At 41.1% G+C, this 19,665-nt stretch overlaps 2 protein-coding genes across 7 annotated transcripts in view; one reads left to right on the top strand and one right to left on the bottom strand.

Moving 5' to 3' along the window:
* Positions 1-23: 23 nt before the first annotated feature.
* Positions 24-8,703, top strand: LOC148323187 (uncharacterized). Of its 4 annotated transcripts, none has more exons than XM_088314431.1 (15): positions 24-187; positions 2,668-2,756; positions 2,930-3,006; positions 3,096-3,193; positions 4,012-4,053; positions 4,889-4,915; positions 4,982-5,053; positions 5,138-5,203; positions 6,062-6,088; positions 6,150-6,194; positions 6,561-6,596; positions 6,896-6,976; positions 7,061-7,157; positions 7,225-7,334; positions 7,845-8,703. In XM_088314431.1, exons 3-15 carry the CDS (start codon positions 2,931-2,933, stop codon positions 8,157-8,159), a joined length of 1,092 nt encoding a protein of 363 aa, XP_088170557.1. In that variant the 5' UTR covers positions 24-187; positions 2,668-2,756; position 2,930; the 3' UTR covers positions 8,160-8,703. The 4 variants fall into 4 exon arrangements, with proteins under 4 accessions (XP_088170557.1, XP_088170556.1, XP_088170555.1 ...); XM_088314430.1 differs by having other exon boundaries at positions 2,924-3,006; XM_088314429.1 differs by having other exon boundaries at positions 2,896-3,006.
* Positions 8,704-9,344: 641 nt separating this feature from the next.
* The window catches only part of LOC148323186 (ras-associated and pleckstrin homology domains-containing protein 1-like), a 57,275-nt gene continuing 46,954 nt past the window's right edge, over positions 9,345-19,665 (bottom strand). For all 3 annotated transcript variants that reach the window (XM_088314426.1, XM_088314425.1, XM_088314427.1), the window contains 8 exons: positions 17,403-17,524; positions 17,232-17,297; positions 16,852-16,995; positions 16,631-16,741; positions 15,983-16,081; positions 15,755-15,875; positions 14,120-14,247; positions 9,345-13,282 (listed from right to left, as the gene is read on the bottom strand). In XM_088314426.1, coding sequence (XP_088170552.1) covers positions 11,009-13,282; positions 14,120-14,247; positions 15,755-15,875; positions 15,983-16,081; positions 16,631-16,741; positions 16,852-16,995; positions 17,232-17,297; positions 17,403-17,524 — 3,065 coding nt within the window. In that variant the 3' untranslated portion in view covers positions 9,345-11,008. The remainder of the gene's footprint in view (positions 13,283-14,119; positions 14,248-15,754; positions 15,876-15,982; positions 16,082-16,630; positions 16,742-16,851; positions 16,996-17,231; positions 17,298-17,402; positions 17,525-19,665) is intronic.

Genomic DNA, 19,665 nt, shown 5'->3' with positions numbered 1-19,665 from the left:
CTGATTCAAATGAGCGGGATCGTTATCTAGCTTTTGCCGACCTTGGTTATGACCTGATCATTTGAATCAGGTGTTTTGCCCCACGAAGAGATGGAAAACAGGCAGGACACCAGCCCTCGAGGAAAAGGTTTGAAAAACCCCTGCATTTGGCAATACTATTGGCAACTCCGGGGGTGCCAAAACTCAGGTGAAAAGTCACCATCTATATACTGTATTTATATTGAAACCAATAATTACTGTTAGCTTTTAGGTGAAAGTAAAAAAGAGAATGAATTAAAACAATATAAACAACCAAGTGAAGAGGAGAAAGGTCAATTATGTATTTTGATTAGTGTTCCTGCCTGGGCAGTGCTGCGGCTTGTACACTTTTTTTGTTTTTAACGTTTAAGTGACCGGCACTTTAAAAGGTATATTTCCATGATTGAGTAACAAAATGTTTATTTTTTTCAAGATGAATGTTTCATATTGAAGGGCATTAAGATTAAGCTCATGAGAATATATTGTTAAATTTTTAAAAAGTGACAGTGTTATGTTATGGAGAAAAGTGAAACAATTAAAATAGGAAGAAGTTAAACAGTGTAACAAGTTTCTGTTCCTTACAATTATCTACAAGATTGTAATACCTTTTCATTGTTTGGCGTATGTGAGGGCAGCGTCAGTTGAGTAGGGAGTGACGTCATTGAGAGGGGACGAGCCCTTTAGTCTGAATATGGAGCCTTCCTTGACCACTGGGACGAGCATTGCAATATTTTTTCCTCTTATTTTTGTTGATTTCTCTCAAAGTCCTGAATCTAATAAATCATTTCCAGTGACTAGAATTAGAATTAGAAATCCCATTATTGTCATTGTACTCAAGAGTGCAACGAGATTAGAGAGCTCCCCTCTCCAGTGCAATACACCAATAATACAGACAAATATATAATGTAAATAATGAAACTTCTTGGTGGAATATCAAAATGAATTATAAAATAAACAGACAACAGAAAAACATTTCTTAATCTAATAAAATCGAGAAAAATAATCTTTGGGTAAATGAATCTATGGGCTGATATTTGTGTCCCTAGAAATTGAATCCGAATACTGTTGAAGGTGAATTGCTTAACTTGAATATTTGATTTGAAAACTGAATCATCGAATTGAAAAACTGAATTTCAATTACATAAATAGTACATTTATTTTTTTCGTTGAATTTTTCCATCTTCATTTTTTTGTTAGGAACTGTATCCCAATAAACTTGAAAATGAATTTAAGACTCTAAAATGCGTTTTTTAATTCCTCAACAAAGTACGCTCCCTAATAATTCAATACTGCATACACTCACATTCTGTGTAAAACATTCTAACTTCAGCGAGACATTCGGGAACTTGGGATGCCTCTAGAATGAGCAATGGATTCCAGGTACATATATCTCCTCTTCGGTCAAACAGCACCTTCGTTTTGAAGGCCGTAAACTGTGTCATGAGTATTGCCAGCCGCCAGTGCATGGAATATAATATATAGTATATAAAATATAAAATACGCCAGAGAAATTTGCAGTGAACAAATCAGCAACCTGCCTTGCTAGTTTCCGACGCTTGGCGCTCTCCAGAGGTCTCTTTCGGTCCTGCAAAAGCACAATCAAAGTAACACGTCTGTGGATGTAATAAAATTCCGTGAAAAAATGTGTAACTTTTGGAATTTTGTTAGCAACGTGTCCAATCATCTGAAATAACACACTTCGGATTAATTCATATATTTTAATTGAGGAAGAAAAGTGCATGCGTTCCAAGGTGATTTCTCCTGTAGGACGACACCAGTTCTCCTGCCACTCACAAGGAACATATGGAGATGGTGTGCATAAAGTTGTGGATACGTTTTCTGGGATGTATATACAATGTATATACAATTATACAATATATGTATGTACATATATTATATAATGTGTATATATATATATATACACACATACATCCATACATACATTACATCCTGAACTGGTTGCCAGCCAATGCCAAGGGCACACATAGAGAAACAACCATCCGCGCTCACACTCATACCTAGGGGCAATTTAGAGTGTCCAATCAACCTGCCACGCATGTTTTTGAAATGTGGGAGGAAACCGGAGTACCTGGAGAAAACCCACACAGGGACCGGGAGAATATGCAAACTCCACACAGGAAGGCCGGAGCCGGAATCAAATCCAGCACCTCTGCTGTGTCTCACTGTGAGGCCATCGTGCTCACCCCAGTCGGCCTCCGATTATATATATATATATATATATATATATAAAAATTTTATTTATTTATTTATTTTTTTTTGCCACAAGTGAAAACAGGGCAGTGGAACATATCACTGACGTTTATTTTGATGAGGAACATTGACTTGAGATGAAGTGTTTTGAGTGTGGTCACGCAACAAATTAAACACATATTTCAAGGCCCCACTGTATTGTGTTGCATTTTTGTCATACTTTCTGCAAATATATCTTATTCTTCACTTATTCAAAATGCTTAATGATTCACTACACTTGAACCTAACCAGTGACAGCATGTGCATTAAATACAGTACAGAATGAATCACGATTTGTAAGCTTTTAAAGAAACAAGTTGCTGCTTCATCCTCTTTGTCTCTGCTGTTTTGTGTGTGTGTGTGTTTGGCCCAACATTGTGATTATGTCTGCAAAAACAGATGCCAGTTCCTGTGCTGCATTTCTGCACACTTCCAAGTCAGAGAACATCGTGAAAAGGAACGCTGGTAGAACAGGACCGCAACGCAAGGTAATGCCCCGGTATTATATTTGGCTATTTTGGTAGATTCAATTACATTTAACAGACTTGCTCAATACACTTCGCGGACACTTTATAAGGTACATGTGCACTTTTTTGTGGCATTGTAATCTGTGTCATACTGAGACAGCTGTTCATAATATTTTGGTGATCTGGAGTGTCAGGATGAAGCTATTCCTTCAGTTGCTTCTGGGATGGACCACCTTACTCCTCCAAGCACATCATCCAGTTTCCTCCAGCAGTAAGTACACGCCACACTCGGCTAATATTTCACATGTATGTAATAGAACTCACTAGATATTCATCTGATTGCGTTGTCTTTGTTTACAGGGTTTTTCTCATTCCCAGTCAATTCATGTGATGTTTTCATTCTTCTTCCTCTTCCTCCTCCTCCCTTTCCTCCACTCCAGCGAAGAGCAGAATTGATAGTAAGAGTCACACAAAATGGTCGCTACATTAGGTATACCGGCCCATTCGAAGTGGAATCCGAATTAACCTAACAGCTGCACTGCAGACTCTAATTACGATAATGATGAACATAATCTCCGACAGTCTCAACTGAAAGTGAGTGTAAAATATTTGCTGGTGTGATTGGGTATCAAAAGTTTATGGGAATGATAACCGCTGGAGTATGTCCGTTTAGTATTGTCCAGGTGAGCAATAATCAAACATTTTAATCAGTGAAATCTTTAATTTGCTGGGATATGGGTGCGTGGTTTGTTGAGCAAATGCCAATGAAAAATCATGAGCAGCATGAGCATGAAATGCCTCGTCAACATGACACCAATTTACTGCGGTCGTATCCAAACACAAAGTTCAAAACAGTACAAGCGACATCAACTGAAATGTCCACAAACAAATTGTAATCCCGAAAATAGACAGTTTTTACTTTGTCATTTACATGCTAATGCAAGCACACCTTTCAAGTTGGATCGTTTTCGGATGGAAAGTTGAATTGTTACGATGACTTTTTTTTGTAGTTCTTGCGGGTCCTGAAAAAGGTGGCAAAAACATGCCTAACTAAAATTAAATTACATTAACAGGCTAACCACCAGAGGGTGCTATGACAGTCACTACAACAGAAAAAACGAACCCGGCCTTTTAAACAGTGAGCCTTAATATCGTCGCAAATGTAGACTTATTGAATTTGATGTCCATCATTGGAATGCGCAAGTGTACCTAATTTTTTGGATAATGAGTGTTTTTTTTTTGATGGATGGTGAAATAATTATGTTCGTTTGTTGAGGTTGATATTAGAGAACACATCACTGGGCCTAGAGGAGAAAAGGTAAGTGATTTTTAAATATTTAAAAATGTAAACATAAAATAGAACAGGCATAAAAATGAAAAATAATGTGTGTATTGTTTGTGTTTATTTTTTTTTCACCCTACTTGTAGTCATTATCCCTCATGTTCCTTAGCATTTTACAATGACCTCCTGCACTGATATACATGCACACGCCATCAGTCACAACTGTTTGTGTTTTTATTTTTCGGTGACACTTATTATTGATTGACAATTTCAAAAAACACGTTACGTTAATTTTTGGGTTAGATTGTTCTAAAAATATTGATGCTGTTGTTTAGAACATTATTTTTTCGTGATACATATTTTCTTTATGATTGCATCCTATTTTATTATTCCATCCTGCTTAGCATTTTATGGAGGACTGAAAGTGCCAAAATTAAATAAATAAATACACCATGAAAAGTTTAATTAAAATTGTCATTAATTTATTAAATGTTTAATTTATTAATTACATATGAAACTATATAAATAAATGTATCATTAATGAATTAAATTACCAATTATTATATTTTAAAAGAATCTATATAACTATTTCTGTATTTAATTTATTATTTCTGTATTTAATTAACCTCCACAGCATTTTGCACGATCATTATTTTTCTTACTCTATTCATTATATTTTTTTAGATAAGTCATTGTATTATGTATAAATAATACACTTTCTATTATATATGACATTAACTGACTTCTTTGTTGTTTAGACAATTATGTAGTAGTGTTGCATTATCCATCCCTATAATTTTTTATTCTCATTTTTATTCTTTAGTGGTCTGTCATTGTTGTTAATGTGTGTGGTTTGTGCTCCTATTTATAGGGCTGCCGAGGAGTCAGGGGACCAAAGGTAGACGCGCACACGTGCATACACATGCTTGAAACATCAGAAACAAATGTGTCATGTATGTCACAGGGTGAAGCGGGTGTGATGGGTGATGAGGGAGCAGCAGGAAAAAGAGGGTCGACAGGACCGAGTGGGCACCAGGTATCCTCCAACGTAATCCGTAAATAATTCCACTCTTAAATTGTACCGCAAGTGGCATGAAAATGACACGCTTATTTATTGCAGGGGGAGAAGGGCTACAGAGGCTGGAGGGGTCTCCAGGGAGAAATGGGACCACCTTGCATGATGAAGGTACGGTTTGCGCATGGAAGTTGGCTGGCACATATTTATATTGAAGGGGACACAGTATTATGGAAAATTGTCATTTTAATTGTGGCGGCCCTGTATTTGTTACCTATAAGCCTTGAATGGGGACTCGCCTGACCTCTTGATACCACTTTGTAAATATGTGCTATTTGAACTGTTTTGAATTGTGAAAAAATGAGTTGAAAAAAAAATATCCATATCACCCTCAAGCCCCCGGTTGACATAAATTGACCTATTGGTAAAATGACCTATTAGGTCACCCATCAATCATAGATTAATGCTTAAGGGTCATTCTGCTGAGAGAGAGGGGCCATATTCTGAAAATTAAGTGATTCCATCCTGCTATCAATGAAATTACATTTTTTTAAACATTTTTTTTTAGCTCACCAGTTAGAGCATGGCACTCCCAAACCGGCGACGTTGGTGCAATCCCCAAGTTGGGCACCTACCACACGAGTAAAAATGCCATTGATTCCACATGTTCATCTCTGACTTGAATGAATGAAAATCTGTTTATGTGGGAAAATTAATTTTTACCCCCAAAATTCAGGGGTGTCAAAACCGTCATCTACAGAGCCTTCTACTCCACCAGGCGACATTTTGTAATCTTTCAGTCCATGATGCTGCCTTTGACTTGCATGCTCAATAATTAAAATATTTCTGAATTAGAAGTGTTTGGTGTCATTATTATTATTATTATCATTATAATCAACACCGCTTAGGTTTAGAAAAATCGTAGCATGTACATGCTAGGCAAGGCAAGTTTTGTTCTTTCAATTACTTCAAATTTGTGAAATAGTGAGAAATGTACAACAGAAAGTGTCACCTTTTGTTTTTTTACAGGGAAATAAAGGACGACTTGGATTACGGGTAAGTGGCCATTTTGAGCAGAAACTCAAATTATTATTGATATTTATTTACATAATTTTAGGGGGATAAAGGCTTGAAAGGAGACACAGGACCAAGAGGAGACACTGTGAGTAGCATAAAATTAATTTTGATTCCCAACTTTAGATTTTCTTCTGCATGGTCCCCACTCGGCACAATTGAACTAGTTTTTCCATTATCAAAAACATTTCTGGTAACTGGTCAGCCAGAGTTCCAAGAATGCCGAGCAGATACTATCTGCCTCCCATGTGTTTCACAGTAGGGACAGTGTTCTTTTCTTGGTAAACTTAATTTTAGTATCTGTCAACATACTGTAAAGCTGATGTGCCTCGCAATAAGTTTGTTTGTCTCATCTGTCCTTTGACAAGCCACAAAGCTTTTGAGACATTATCCCATGGACATGGATATGATGATGTGTGTGTGACTAATGAAAATCTGTGTCTCATGTACACAGGGTGAGCCTGGCATCTCAGGGATGTGTGGCAAGAAGGTAAAACTACGGATCCATTTGCAAACACAGTGGACCTTTTAGTGCCAGAACGTGATTTGGAGGATTGGTGATCATTTCAATTTTTGCAATCGTATACATTTAGCGTAGTTAATTGACATTTAAGAGCAAGAATGAAATTATACATCCAAGTAACTAATGGTGAAGACTGATTTCCAGAAAGCAATTCAGTTCCAGATATTGGTCGTTCTACTTGTACTGCATATTGTTCTTGGTCTTGAGGGTCCACTACAATTAATAGCTTTGTTGTTGTACGGAAAGTTAAACCATTGTCGTCTCAGGGTGACGATGGCTTGTGGGGGGAGCCAGGTCCTAATGGAGTGCAAGGCTCCAGAGGAGAGCCTGGTGGCAGAGGAACCATGGTAGACTGAAACTAACCACGCTGGTGAATGTTACAACATTGTCTATAAACCTTTTAAATCTGGTTTTGGTCTTAATCCATGAAGGGTTTGAAGGGATCAACTGGGCCTACTGGAAAGATGGGTCACCCTGGTCCAGCGGGACTTTCTGGCTTGACTGGAGAGCCAGGACTTCCTGGACAAGGTGCTCCACAATCATACATGCTTGCGTTGCCCTAAAGGAGACCTGATGACCTTTGCTTGTCTTGTAGTGTACCTTCTAGCAGGTCAGCAGGGGGAACCAGGAAGTCGAGGTCCTTCAGTCGCATGTAGCTGTTCAAGGGACCGAACCTCTGAACGATTGCCGGATCAAGTCCAGACGGTCTGTTCAGTCCTTAGCGGGCTACACACTACATATTTTGAACATTTCAACCAATTGATAAATTTTGACACAAGAGTAATGACTGAATGAATACAGCACATCACTGATAATGGCGACAATATGGTGGCAAAGCACTACTTTTGTCTAAATTAAACTCCTCAACTCACTTATGTAAGATAGAAGAGGACTGCAACAGTGCAAACGTCAGTCCCCTTGGTAATTGGTTATCTTTACATTTCACTGAGCAGAACTCTGTTGTGGATCACACACATTTTCGATCAGAAATCTTGAACGTTGAATATTTGTAATTGTTGGCTGTTTGGTGAGGAAGAAAAAAAGCAGTGTCCAGAAATGCTGTATGAATTACAATATTATATTATAAATTATTATATTCATTGAGGATTGAGGCTTTGCTGACTTCAATCAAAAGGGAAGGAAAATTTGTTTGTGCAACCTGCTTTCTTCTTAGTAGTTGTTTGTTTTATGAGCCACCTTTCAATGTCTTTGCAGATTTTTATAGCGGATGGAGAAACAACGATGAGGAGGTTACAAGGGGAGAATGTAATGGTTCTCCGGACCGACAAGCAGGCTCTCTACATATACATCGAGGCCCAGTGGATCGATGTACTGGTAAATGCGTTTTTTGACCGCATGCCAGGCATAGCCTCGTCATCGTTGTCCAATGAAAAGTATGTAGCTCCACATTTTGGAAATACATACGCTTCATTGGACAACTATTTGTTAGTTAAATGGCGGCCCGCATCAAATGTGTTCTGTAGTTTTCCCACACTTACCATAGTGCCAATTACAATTAAATCTCCTTAAATGTGTTTTCTCTTTCTATGCTGCTGTCTTTGATGGACCAAGAACTCAAAAAGCGAAAGCATTCCCGCTTGAGTCCACTCTCTTCCCCTCACTGCACGTAAACATGTTCATTTCAACACGCATGAACCTTCCATTAACCTCGGCACTTATTCTCATGAGGGTCGCAGGCATCCTGGAGCCTATCCCAGCCATCTTCGGGCAGTAGGTGGGGTACACACTGAAATTGTTGCTAGCCAATGGCAGGACACACACAAACAACCATTCACAATCACAATAATGCCTAGGGACAATTCACTTCCGAGTGCTTCATTAACCTACCGTGCATGTTTTTGGAACCGCAGCACACAGTGAAAAGCCACACAGGCTCAGAGGGAACATGCAAATTCCACACAAGAAAGCCGAAAGTCCAGATCGGAATCCTGGACTTCGGCACTTCGGCCGATGTGCTAACCGGTGGCCCACCGTTCCGCATGAACCTTGTCGTAGCATTTTAACATACTTGTATAAACTATTATCATTTGGTCAATAAACATTTTGAATGCAAGTACATAGCGGTGTAGTCTGTGACCATGCGTAACAGTGACCCTAGTTCATATTGTATGAACCTTATCAGAAATCTTGTTTAGTCAATCAAATTTAGCAATGCAAATAAGAAATGTATATTGGGGTTAATGAGAACACAAGTGTAAGTTACTTAAGAGCCAATTATTTTTGAATTTGTCATTTTAACTGTTTGAACTGGGTTTTTATTATCACTGACATGACAGGCTAAAACTTCACGTCAAAATTCGGTAAATGTAATTTTTCACAAATCTTCAAAGAAGGTCCACAGGTGTTCTATTCTTAATTATCTTGACAATCTTTTGACCAATATAGTGTTGAAAGTGGCTTCCTTTCTTTGTTATTGCAAGGTTCACAGTTAATCATGCCGTTTTTGAAGGTGATTTTGGGGGTACCAATTTTTGACACAACAGCAATATATGACATACAAATTACCACACAAGTCGTTGTAGTGGTTTTAAACAGCTCAAGTGGGTACCAGGTGTCTATTAGGGGGAGGCCTTTTTTTAGTGCAATGCAATACTATTTATTGTCATCATCCACCCCAAAAAAGCTCTCCAAACCCATTTACTTTTCATGTATATTTTTAAAACAGAAAATTACAAAAAATTAAACCACAAAATGTATTATCAGGTATTTAAAAAAAATCATTTAATTTATGGACTGATTATAATCATTTTGACAATAGTATCTATGTATAATAGCATTTTTCGTGTGGGCCTTCGTTTGTACAAATGCAACTTTTGAATACAGTATGGTTTTATTAAAAACTATCATCACTGCCTAATCAAAAATATCTTCAAGTTTTGTGACTTTTTCAATTTGGAGATGCATGCTTCATTTTTGGACAGCAATAATTTGCTGCGCCAATTTGTTCAAATGGACAATACACTTGGAAAATTATTTGGAACATCTTTTACAGTTGGTAGGCTTTGAAGTATTATGGTTCATTTTAGACTTTCATAAATTGATGTCCCAGCCCAATGAAAAGCATGATCTCTAAATTGTTTATTTGCTAAATGGTCGATGTAGCCGGCTAATTGAAGCAGGTGTCTAAAAAAGTAGAGGCCATTAGAAAATACTGTATTTTATTGCCAGATTGGTTAGTAATGTCATGGATTGTTGTTTTTAAGAACTGAGCTTCAATGTATTGTGGTTTATGTTCAATCTGACATGAGCATTGCTTTGGTTGGCTTTTTTGGAATGCCACATGCTGCAATGTGACACACTGCATAGCTCCCTCATCTACAGAGTATAGTTTGACAAGCATTTGGTCATATATTGTCACCGTCCTACAATAACGGCCCAAGTTAGTCTTTTTTTTTCCCAAAAAACACACAAAAAAAGAAAAATCAACCAAATATTCACTATACTAAAACAAAAATCTAATCTATTTAACCAAGGAGGCAGCTAATTGTCGCAGAGGTGGCCAGCACCATGCGATGTTTAAGGCAAAAAAAATGTCAAAATATAACTTGGGCCATTATTTTAAGAGGATAACCTTTGGGTACTAAGTGTGAAGAAATGATGAAATTACAAGTTATCATTTGAACAGACAGTTTAAGCAAGATGAATAACACTTTCGACAGCAAATGAAACTTTTTGACACCTCCTTTAAAACTTCAAATAATAATTATGTGGTAATAACATCTTTCCAGCATTAAATAATCTGATATAAAAACACACAAAAGGTTTGAACTGAAAAGGCCCTCCTCCCAGTCCACAACATACATTTACTATAAACACAACTCGTCACACCACCCGGCATCCTTCATCATTGCGGCGGGTCCACTTGGGTACCAGCTTTCATGTTTCAGTAACTATTACAAACCTCTCTAATGGTATGATTTTTACAATTTTTTAAGCAAAGCTGAGCAGATATTGTGGGGAAAAAAAGTTTTTTTTTTTTTTTTGAGGGTATACACATAAGGTATATACAGTACAGACATACTGTATTTGTGTATATACTGTATGTTTCTGGACTGAATAGCTAAAACATATACTGGCAATGAGACGAACAATAATTTTAATGATGATGCGTATTTGGGTCAAGTCAATTGCGGTCGGAACCAAATCTGCTGCCTGTTGTGTTCATTGGGTTCCAGTCCGAAGTGACCCGCCTTCTTCCATTCACGTGTGTGATTTGAGTGGACCAATGAAATCACTACTTTGGCTGGATTTTGGTCCGACCCGCATCTTAAGGATTAAGGAACAGTCGCACAACTCAAGACGGAAGTTAATTCCACTCTAGGGAGATGATAAATAGTTCAAAAGTCTTGCTTAGTCCTCTACCACTCGCCTGTCAGTTTGGTGCTTTGGTCCCGTTTTGGCGGTGCGGGAGGTGGTCCCCGCCGCAGCGTTGCATAGCCTGAAATGTTGGCGTTGTGTTTGGCGGACTGGGAGTGCGCGTGGTGGCGGGAAAGCGTTTGCGTGTGCCCCCGGGCCGCCTGCTGCTGCTGCAGGAGCTCGGGCGGGGGAGGCGGGAGGAGGGCCATGTCGTCCATGGTGGCCACAGGCTCCATCTTGGAAGAAGGGATGAGATGGGAGGAGGTGAGCGAGCCATGGCGGGAAACAGACTTCCTCTTCAGAGTGCGGTTAAGGTCCTCCAGGAAATGAGTCTTAAGCGTAAGGGTGCTCGGTCCAGCGGATTTGGGTGAGGTGGGGGGCACAGGGGAGGAGTAAGAAGTCAGGGGAGGCGGTGGAGTCGGAGAGACCGGCGGCGGCGAGAGCGGCAGTGACGTCGTCGGGTCGTACGGGCTTGTGTTGCTGGAACGCCGGTTCAGCGTCGGTGGTGCCACCACTCCCTTTTTCAGGGAACCTTGCTTCCACGAAGACGACAGCTGTGCCGGCTGCTGCTGCTTCTGTGGCTGGGGGTTGACCACGGCCACCTTTGGGGGGTGATGGAACTCGGATGGGTGGGGTGGAGGAGGAAAGAGCTCTGAGTCACTTGGCGGGGGTGGGAAGTAGTCGGGGGATGACTCCAGGTGTTGTGGTTGGGAAAGTGGCAGCGGGGGTGGAGGTGAGGGAAAGTCTGAAGAGGACTGGTGGTGCTGGCTTGATTGGAGTCCCTGGAGGGCGAGCGGGAGATTGGCCAAATTCAGCTTCCCCGGCTTGGGAAGTGGCGTCGGAAGTGCAGAGGAGTCCTTGGAGGGTGAGCCGGTTGCTGATGACGAGCTAGAAGACGTACCGGCTTGTCCGAATTTGCTGAGCAGGCTCTCGACTTTCTTTGGCCTGTCCTCTGGCGCCTCGCCCGAGTTGGATCGCACGGAGGAAGCCCTTTGCGGTGTCGGTGGAGGCCCCCGCTTGGTGGAGCCAGTGGACGAAGTAGAAGGCGACTTTTTTATGGGGGAGCCCGTCTTTGAGGAGGGCGGTGGGGGGAATTCAGCGAAAGACCCTTCCGGAGGAGGTGGGGGGAACTCTGGGGACTGGGGAGCGACAGTGCCGCCCGGCTGCCATTTTGGTTTTGCCTTGACTGCCGGGGGAGACAGAGGGGCACCCAACTTTGATCCATCTATGGAGTTTGAGGAGGGAAGCGGTGAGGGAGCAGCATTTCCTGGGAACTGATTGACAATCTGCTTGACCAACGAAGAGGTAGCCATGGAGACAGAGGGGGAGGAGGAGGAAGGGGAGAGGACGAGGTTTTTGGAGGAGAGGCTGTGCTGCTTGGGGAGGGTAGGGGGTGGCTGATTTGGGGAGTGGCCTGTCGAGAAACTCTGCTGCTTCTTTACATGTCCGTGGCTGCTGCCGGGTGGTGTGGGAGACACCGGCGATGGGGCGAGTGGGAGGGAGGAGGGACCTGTGGGTTTTCGTGCAGTTTGTGGAGGAAATCCACAAGTGAAGGTTTTGGGTGGTGCTGGAGGCGGGGCGTTGGGGGACAAGGGTCGCAGGGCCACAGGGGTCGAGAGTTCAGCCGGAGGTGGAGGCGCAGGGGGAGAAGATTCCTCAGACATAGCTGGGGTAAAGTCATACACCATATTGGGGAACTTTTGCGCCAGGAACTGTTGGAGGCCAGCATTGGACAGTTGAGCGTGGTGATCCAGTGTGGGGTCAAGGGGTGGAGGCAAATCATTGCATTCCAGGATCTCCGGTGGAGGTGGTGGTAGGTATGAAGTTTCGTGCATCTCATCCTCTGATGGTGGAGGAGTCAGAGACGAGGGACCGGGTAGGCCGTATTTCAGCACGGCCACGGCGGACCCAGGAACCGGTGCTGCAGGCGGAGGAGGTGGAGGGGGAGAGGGAGGCGTCGGTGAGGAGGCACCGTAAGCGGCCGGGAGAGTGTTGTAATTGGGCAGCGGGGCGGCTGCGGCTGGCTGGACTCTGGACTGGTTCTGGTTCTGCAGGCGAGCCAACGTGCTGTACTTGACATAGGCAGCCGAGGAAGCTGCCTGGTGGGCCTCACTTTCCATCATGGACAGAGAGGAAGAATCGTCAGATGGAACCATCCCGTCAGTGTAGCTGCTTCGAGAGGTCGGTGTCTGAGACTGGGAAAGCGGAAGTTGCTGGGAGGAGACGGTGGGGATCTGCAAGGGGATGGGCCTACTGATGGCATCCATCTTCATCATCTGGATAGATCAAAAGAAAGTGCAGGACCAAGAAATGTAAAATGGACATGGCAAGGTGGGAGAGAAAATGGGGGGGGGGAAGGAGTGACAAACAACCATTATTATATTTTGCAGCAAACAAACAAAAACAAAATGCACCAAGTCAAGCCTAACAGCAACCTACGGCAAAATGCGCCACCTGCAGGCGGAACAGGAAACGATAACCACGGCATTCCAGTAAGTTCTGCATCATAAGCATTAGAGTAGACCTGACTGTACCTTTTAGACAAGATTCTTCTCCCAGGCATTTGCAAGTGTGTACTTAGAGAGCTGATCTGGGGTGCTCTATTTAAATGTTTAGATGATTGATTTGAATTCCAGCACAAAAACGTTCAACAAGGTTCATGCCCGTTTCTATATGTAAAAACCTTAGCAAATCAGGCACTTAGTGAGTGGCCAATCACTCTCAACACAACATCCATAAACCCGTCACAGCCACTTGGGAGGCAATTTCTATGTTCCTGTGTTAGCAAATGTGATCACAGCACAAGTTTCAAGCAGTATTACAGCTGTTCCACTGAACTAGAGGGTTACGGGTTATATGTCAATATTTAGACATCGTGCAGATTGCAAAAAATAAAGATAAATAAAAATCATACAACTGTATGTACACGCTCAAACTACTTCCTATCTAACCTCGGCTGCTTCTGCCACCAGCACACAGTGGCACTGCCACGAGCCCTTTGACCTTTGCCCGCTGGCAGGGAAGCAGAAGGGAAACATGGGAATTGTGGTATGACCAAGAGCAATGAGTCGGAAGTGTGGATGTGTGTGTGTGTGTTTTGGATGTAGTCGCACCTCTCCTTGCGTTCCCCTCCTCCATGCATCAGAGAAGATGGAGCTGACAACACTCTGGGAGCGGGCGTGGCCTGATGTCATCTCTGATACACCACTGTCCGATTGGCTGGAGTGAGTGGACTGAGACTCTTGACATGTAAACAAAGAATCAAGGTTATTGCTGATCAGGGTTACATTTATAATTAGTAAATAATACATTTATTGAATTTTGTGCCATTTGTTTCTTTTCCCAATTTAATTCCTTCCATTTTGTGTCAAACATGTTGGGATATTTTACAGATTCTTGATCTAAATTTTTTTCCTTTTGAAAACTTGTGAATCTGATTTGATGTCATCTTACAAAGTCTTCATTCCATTTTGTGTAAGTTTAAGGAAAAACAGAAATCCATCATTTTTAAAATTCTTGATTTTAGGTCGTTAAAAATAGACTACCGTATTTTTACGGTCATAAGACGCGCTGCATCAAAGGGCGCAACACCAGTTAAGGGCGCTATTTCCGTATTTAATGCATATAGTAGGCGCGCCGCACTACAAGGCGCTAGCTCAGCTCGCGCTAGCTAGTGCCAGCTCACCAAGACTCAATCCCCTAAGAGATTGTTGCCAGAGGTATCACCCCATTTTAATGACAGATGTCATGAAACTATTAGGAATTATTGCCAATAACAATGATTCTAACCAATACAAGGTGTCTTGGCAATAGTCTACTAGACAACGTCAGGGGAGGGACTTCACTGGTCACCACACTCCTTGAGTCACGGTTTCAAATCAAAACCAAAAAAAAAACTCAGCATCCAAGCAAACAATGAAACAAAGAAATAAGATTAACACAAAACATGCATCTCTCATGCCATGTATATATACCCAAAAGAAATAAAAATAACACAAAAAGATTATAGCAATGGCTTCTTGGGAGCCACTCAGACTCAGCCAATCACATGGCTGTTTAGAGAGATGTGCTGTTGTGCTTTGGGCTTTTTGCAGTCTGTTGTCTAAACCTGGGACATTTCTTGCTTGAAATAACAAATGATAAGACAGACTACAACATTGTGGACAGCTGCCCTTTTGTCCAGCTTTCTCATACAACATCACCGAAACAGAATCAGAAATCCCTTTATTGTCATTTTACTCAAGTGTGCAACGAGATTAGACACCATAGTCACATAATGTATAAGTCACGTCAATTTGAAGCATAAATGACTCAGATTTTGTCCAGCAGGGTGTGCTAACATGCACTCCGAACAGCCCAATGAGTAAAAGGGTTGATGTCGCAAGTGATGCTTTGTCCATATAATGGGGGCGCTTAGTCCATATAATGGGCGCGTCGCTTTAAAAGGCGCTTTGATTGTTTTGGGGAAGATCAGGGACTTTAAAGAGCGCCCCATGACCCGGAAAATACGGTACCTGTTTTTTCGATTAATGATGCACAGAACTCTTCTCTTGTTCATAATCATAATCTAATTTTGCTTTTTTTTTTTTTTTTTTTAAAGAATGTGATTAAATTACCCCTGACCACCTCTGCAATACATCAAGCTGAATGCTCTCTGCCTTAAAATATTGAGCTTCATTCTGACCAATTCCGACTGTGTGATACACCTAAGTTGACATTAATGCTGAAATTGTGAAGACAAAAATCACCTGGAAGACTGGAGGAGGAAGAGCCTGACTTGATGGATGAGGAGGAGAGAGAAGACCAGTCGTAGGCGGCCTCAGTCCTCCTCATGGCCTCCTGGAAGTTGACGTACAGCTGCTTGCCATACTGGAAGAACAAGAAGACAAAAAGAGTTGTTTTAGTTGTCTCAATCAAGTTCCAAGACAGTCAGGGACATTTGACATAATGTGACACAAACTTTTTGATGTTGTTACCTTGGCGATGCGAATACTGTTGACCCATTGCTGGAGTGTTCTGACGTCATCGCAACAGAGATACTTGATGTACTGAGACTTCTTCTGGATTTGAGGGTGCTGCACAAACAGATACATTTATTTATACATTTCAATAAGAGCCTTGATCACTATGCTTGACATGCTGCCAATCCCCAACAATGCAAAAATAAAAATAAAAACAGGATATCTGCAGGGAGAAAAATGATACATGTCCTTCAAAAAAACTCTTTCAATTAGAAACATTTAAGAACTTTCATCCACCGAATGTGACTACTGTAGGTGGGAAACTAAGGGCTCAATATAATCTAACTTCATGTAATTCCAATAATGTTCTGTATTCTTTACAATACAAAATAAGATCTGATCAAACGGGATAAAACTTGGAGATCTTATGACCTCATTTTCATACAGAAATAATTTAAGAAGAAAATTGCTTTTGATGAATTTTAATTATCTTTTTGTAATTGTGTAATATGCAGATTTTAGCAATTCTTGGGATGAAAAAAAGTTGCCTAATCACAAATTTTCTTTTAGGGCTTTCATGTCATGTGTTTATGAAATTGCTGAACAACCACCAGGGGGCGATGTAGGCCATACTATCATAAAGTACGATGGATTAGGCGGTACCTTTAGCACCATGCAGAAGTCGGTAGGAGCCTTGTACTTGCTCTTGTAATCTTGGCCGTGGTAGACGTTCACATGGTCCAACTGGAGAAAGCACACCAGGTCTCTGGATGCCTGCAGAAACATATGAGCATTATAGTCATCTTTTTCATTATTTCATGTTCCCTCATGCACAAGCACTCAGACAAGTGCACACGCACGCTCACACATACACACACACACACCTTGGCTTTGCCTTTGGGCACGTAGTAGATACCGGAGGCTCTCAGTAGGAAGTAGCGTTTCTTCCAGGACTTTTTTCCATCCTCTTTCAGCCACAGCACGCCCTCCATCTCTGGGACTGACACTGAGCTGCCACCGAAACACTCCTGACACAAAGACACAAAACACGAAATGGTCAGCAAGTGAGAGACCACCATAACTGAAGATGCTTATTCACAACAGTCTTTTTCAAACACTGTGAGTGGTGAAGTTTTCTTGTTCAAGAGGAGTTTTTTGCTCTTAACTAGAAACGTTTTTTGTCTTAAAAAATAAACAAAAAAAAAACTTCAAAGCTATGTTCATGATGCCTTTTGGGAAGCAGCTGCATGCAACCTCAACTAACCTCTAACAGGGCCTCTTTGTTCCGCTCAGCCATCTCGCACGTCTCCTTCCGCCCCAACAAATAATTCTGCATCATGCAAAAAAAATCCAAAAGATAAGAGGATGTTTACATTACAGTTGCAGCTATTAAAATGTATGTACAGTGCATGTTTATTTATTTATTTTTAATTACCTGAGGGTTCTTGAACAGCGCATACTTCTCAATGCGTTCAGTGAACATGAGTCGGTTCTGGCTGTCTCTTGTCCAGTTCAGTAGGTTCTCCACCAGGTTCTCGTGATCCTCAAAGATGCGTTCTGCAAAGCGTTTCCGACATACCAACAACGTTTTAATTCGCTATTACATTGATCTAATCGGCAATATTATCACGTTACTTCCACGATTTCCAAAAACAATTTGAAATGTGGACTCGTCAGACCACAGCACACTTTTACACCTTGTAACAGTACCACGTTTGTCTGGAAAAATAATACTTGCTCTGAAAAAATTATTCTAAAAATTTTTCATTTTCATTTGCAAAAATATTTTTTTATTATTCTCTATAAAACTACGACTTTATGACCCATATTTTTTTCTGTGCTTTACAGTGTGGCCCTTACAATACTTAGGACAAGCATTTTTTTTTTCTCTCAAATATAATCACTTTAATGACATATCTTCATAAAGAACATGCTAAGACTGTAGTAGCTTGCATTTTTACACTAACAAGGGAGAAGAATTAATGGAAACATCCACTTTATGCTCATGTTTACAAACTAAATTGTACTTTTCCAGGAAAATAACTCCTTTTTTAGGTGGGATTTTAATTTTTCAAATGTTTTCTACATTCAAAAAACATCAATAAGATTTGTTATGTAAGAAATTAGTCCGACCAACCTGTACATCGTTAAAACGACAATATATTAGAATTTGACAATATCTTAGAATTTCATCATTGTAAAGGATTAAAACCACTTTTCAACCAGGAGAGAAAAAAAAATACAGCTGCAAATAAAAAGCTCAGCTCATTATTGGTTGTCCCACTTACATGAGATGGTGCGATTGAATATTATGCAATTTGAGTCAGTTTTCCTATTTTGACACAACACCGACAAATTTCTGTACTAGGAAATCTGGTATCAAAATAATTACATGGGTTCATTTCCTCTAGTGGAAGCAGAGTGAGGTCAGGGGTTACGATGTGATAGGAAGTGAGTGCCTCTCTCGCCAAAGGACACACAGCGGGGTTTCTGCTGGACTCTGCGTGTGTTTGTGTCTGTGTGCAGTTAGCGTGTGTGCATAGTTTGTGTTAATGCCGTGTAAAAGGATATGACTCTTTGTCAGTCGCTAATTTCTAAGAGTCACCAGTTAATCTGCTTACAGCATTCATGTTCCAAGCCAATTTTAAGAGGTTTGCATTCACTATTAAGGTGCATCCCTTCTTTTCATACAACAACGCTGAATGGCTGGTAGAGCCCTCAAGATGTGGGTTACATCACACGCATCACCACACAGGACCTACATAAAGACTGCGAGTGTGTGCGTGTGTGCGTCAAAGAGAGTTAAGTGGAGTTGAAGTTGATAGTACAGTGTGTAAATGTGTGCCCGCAAAACACACATCGCTCCCATCTATCCCCTCAAGGAGAGTGTGTACTCTTGTTTGTTGCTGAATATCTGAGTGCATGCAGCCTTTGTACTACTCGATGATGCTGCGTTCAAGCACACTGGGACAACTTGCTACTGTACCAGTGACAACACAAGATATAAAATGCATGGCTAATGCAATACCAATGTATTCCAACAACCATTCTTGAATTGTTTATGATACTGTAGTAGCACATAGTTACGGCTAAAAAAATACTAAGATCTGCTTAAAGACCAAGTGTGAAGTAAACGTGACAAAGAGTAATTTGAGTAATAAATCTATTTTAAGAATAAACATTTTTTTTAATGCAAACATCCTAGATTCATAGTTAGACCCATAGCAAGGCCCTAACAACGAAAACGCATTAGTTCAGCAACCTTCGGAAATTGTGTCATCCGCGGAATGACGAGTCGTCAGCCGCAATTGAAATGCATTGATTGTCTGGTGAGCTGCTCAACTGCCTTTGTTGTTGCGTTATTCGGCTAAATGTCTTGGCACTGTGTGACTATGCATTGTTTGCATTCTGGGAAACATCTGTTTGAGTGGCCAAAACACAAAAAATAGGGCACGTAAATGGACCAATTTTGTTCTGGCAAAAGAGGGTATTGCAAGCGAGTGTCGACGAGTGTTGTTTGCCACAAGCAGTTCGAAGATCTGTTTTCTCAACCGTTTTGCTTATGATAAAGGGTTCGCAAAAAGGTAGGTGTTATTACAATCCACCCAGCCTAAATATCTTACCATTTTTCTAGTCTCGATGAGTCTATCTAGTCAAAATGTCCTGCCCGTGGGAATCGTCCTACCGGAGGCTGATTT

Source organism: Idiotropiscis lumnitzeri, chromosome 14, assembly GCF_059441095.1.
Source record: "Idiotropiscis lumnitzeri isolate Australia: NSW breed Sydney's pygmy pipehorse chromosome 14, RoL_Ilum_1.0, whole genome shotgun sequence".
In the NCBI taxonomy this organism is placed as follows: Eukaryota; Metazoa; Chordata; class Actinopteri; order Syngnathiformes; family Syngnathidae; genus Idiotropiscis; species Idiotropiscis lumnitzeri.
Note: the sequence above shows the minus strand (reverse complement) of the source record. Positions and strands in the feature narration are given on the sequence as shown.